Consider the following 2,421-nt stretch of genomic DNA (forward strand, 5'->3'; position numbering starts at 1 on the left):
CATCGCTCCCCCCCATCGCTCCCCCCCTCCCCCCATCGCTCCCCCCCTCCCCCCCATCGCTCCCCCCTCCCCCCATGACGCTGGGAGTTCTGCCCCCCATCGCTCCCCCCTCCCCCCATCGCCCTCCCCCCATCGCTCCCCCCTCCCCCCATCGCTCCCCCCATCGCTCCCCCCTCCCCCCATCGCTCCCCCCATCGCTCCCCCCTCCCCATGATGCCTGTATCATCGCTCCCCCCATCGCTCCCCCCTCCCCCCATCGCTCCCCCCATCGCTCCCCCCTCCCCCCATCGCTCCCCCCATCGCTCCCCCTCCCCCCATCGCTCCCCCCATCGCTCCCCCCAACCATCGCTCCCCCCCCATCGCTCCCCCCCTCCCCCCCATCGCTCCCCCCTCCCCCATCGCTCCCCCCTCCCCCCATCGCTCCCCCCATCGCTCCCCCCTCCCCCCTCCCCCCATCGCTCCCCCCCTCCCCCCTCCCCCCATCGCTCCCCCCTCCCCCCTCCCCCCATCGCTCCCCCCCTCCCCCCTCCCCCATCGCTCCCCCCCTCCCCCCTCCCCCCATCGCTCCCCCCTCCCCCCTCCCCCCATCGCTCCCCCCTCCCCCCTCCCCCCATCGCTCCCCCCCTCCCCCCTCCCCCCATCGCTCCCCCCCTCCCCCCTCCCCCCATCGCTCCCCCCCTCCCCCCTCCCCCCATCGCTCCCCCCCTCCCCCCTCCCCCCATCGCTCCCCCCTCCCCCCTCCCCCCATCGCTCCCCCCCTCCCCCCCTCCCCCCATCGCTCCCCCCTCCCCCCTCCCCCCATCGCTCCCCCCCTCCCCCCTCCCCCCATCGCTCCCCCCTCCCCCACGCTACCCCCTCCCCCCATCGCTCCCCCCCTCCCCCCTCCCCCCATCGCTCCCCCCTCCTCCCCCCCTCCCCCCATCGCTCCCCCCATCGCTCCCCCCCTCCCCCCTCCCCCCATCGCTCCCCCCCTCCCCCCTCCCCCCATCGCTCCCCCCCTCCCCCCTCCCCCCATCGCTCCCCCCCTCCCCCCTCCCCCCATCGCTCCCCCCCTCCCCCCTCCCCCCATCGCTCCCCCCCTCCCCCCTCCCCCCCATCGCTCCCCCCCTCCCCCCTCCCCCCATCGCTCCCCCCCTCCCCCCTCCCCCCATCGCTCCCCCCCTCCCCCCTCCCCCCATCGCTCCCCCCCTCCCCCCATCGCTCCCCCCCTCCCCCCTCCCCCCATCGCTCCCCCCCTCCCCCCTCCCCCCATCGCTCCCCCCCTCCCCCCTCCCCCCATCGCTCCCCCCTCCCCCCATCGCTCCCCCCCTCCCCCCTCCCCCCATCGCTCCCCCCCCCTCCCCATCGCTCCCCCCTCCCCCCTCCCCCCATCGCTCCCCCCTCCCCCCCTCCCCCCTCCCCCCATCGCTCCCCCCTCCCCCCATCGCTCCCCCCATCGCTCCCCCCTCCCCCCATCGCTCCCCCCTCCCCCCTCTCCCCATCGCTCCCCCCTCTCCCCATCGCTCCCCCCTCTCCCATCGCTCCCCTCTCCCCCCCTCCCCCCACCCCCCTCCCCCCACCCCCCTCCCCCCATCGCTCCCCCCTCCCCCCATCGCTCTCCCCCCATCGCTCCCCCCCTCCCCCCCCATCGCTCCCCCCCTCCCCCCCATCGCTCCCCCTCCCCCCATCGCTCCCCCCTCCCCCCATCCGCTCCCCCCTCCCCCCATCGCTCCCCCCCCCCCATCGCTCCCCCCTCCCCCCATCGCTCCCCCCCTCCCCCCCATCGCCTCCCCCCTCCCCCCATCGCTCCCCCCTCCCCCCATCGCTCCCCCTGTCCCGGCCTCTCTCGCTGCCCCAGCAGTTGCTGCGCCATGTCGGGCCGGATATGGGGCGGCCGGGCCTCTCCCTCTCCCGGGCTGTGAGCCTCCCCTCTCCCGCCCACTCGGCCCCTCTTTACCCATGCGGATGTCCACACTGGCCGAGGCCACGCTGGTGCCATAGTTGAAGTCATCCTCGATGGAGGATCTGGGATAAGGATCCATCTCCCCCGACAGCCGATCCTTCCGAGCCGATCGCGCGAGACTGCCACCGAGCACTTCCGAGGTCTTCCGGTGACCTTTGGCTCTGGGCACAGTCCGATCCCACAGCAGCAGTGTGGTTCCCCTGGAGCTCCTGCTACTTCCCAAATTCCCTCACCTTGCTCTCTGTCAACAGCTCAGTCTCAGCTCCTCACACCTTCTGTTATTTTCCAAAATATACTTTATTCATATTAATCTGAAAAAACACATTACAGAACAGTTTCTGGTCATTGCAACAGTAAAAAGCTATCATATTTACATTTTCCCCTGAGGTCAATATTTACACTGGGCGGGATTTTATGGCTTTGCTCGAGCGAGACTGGAAATTCCCACCTGAGGTCAACGGACATTTCTGTTGTCCGCC

At 73.2% G+C, this 2,421-nt stretch overlaps 1 protein-coding gene across 1 annotated transcript in view; it reads right to left on the reverse strand.

The window, feature by feature from the left end:
* The window catches only part of tmbim4 (transmembrane BAX inhibitor motif containing 4), a 12,193-nt gene extending 10,093 nt beyond the window's left edge, over positions 1-2,100 (reverse strand). The window contains exon 1 of the mRNA XM_078219823.1: positions 1,937-2,100. Coding sequence (XP_078075949.1) covers positions 1,937-2,021 — 85 coding nt within the window. The 5' untranslated portion in view covers positions 2,022-2,100. The remainder of the gene's footprint in view (positions 1-1,936) is intronic.
* Between the last annotated feature and the right edge of the window lie 321 nt (positions 2,101-2,421).

The sequence above is a fragment of the Mustelus asterias genome, chromosome 9, assembly GCF_964213995.1.
Source record: "Mustelus asterias chromosome 9, sMusAst1.hap1.1, whole genome shotgun sequence".
Taxonomy (NCBI): Eukaryota; Metazoa; Chordata; class Chondrichthyes; order Carcharhiniformes; family Triakidae; genus Mustelus; species Mustelus asterias.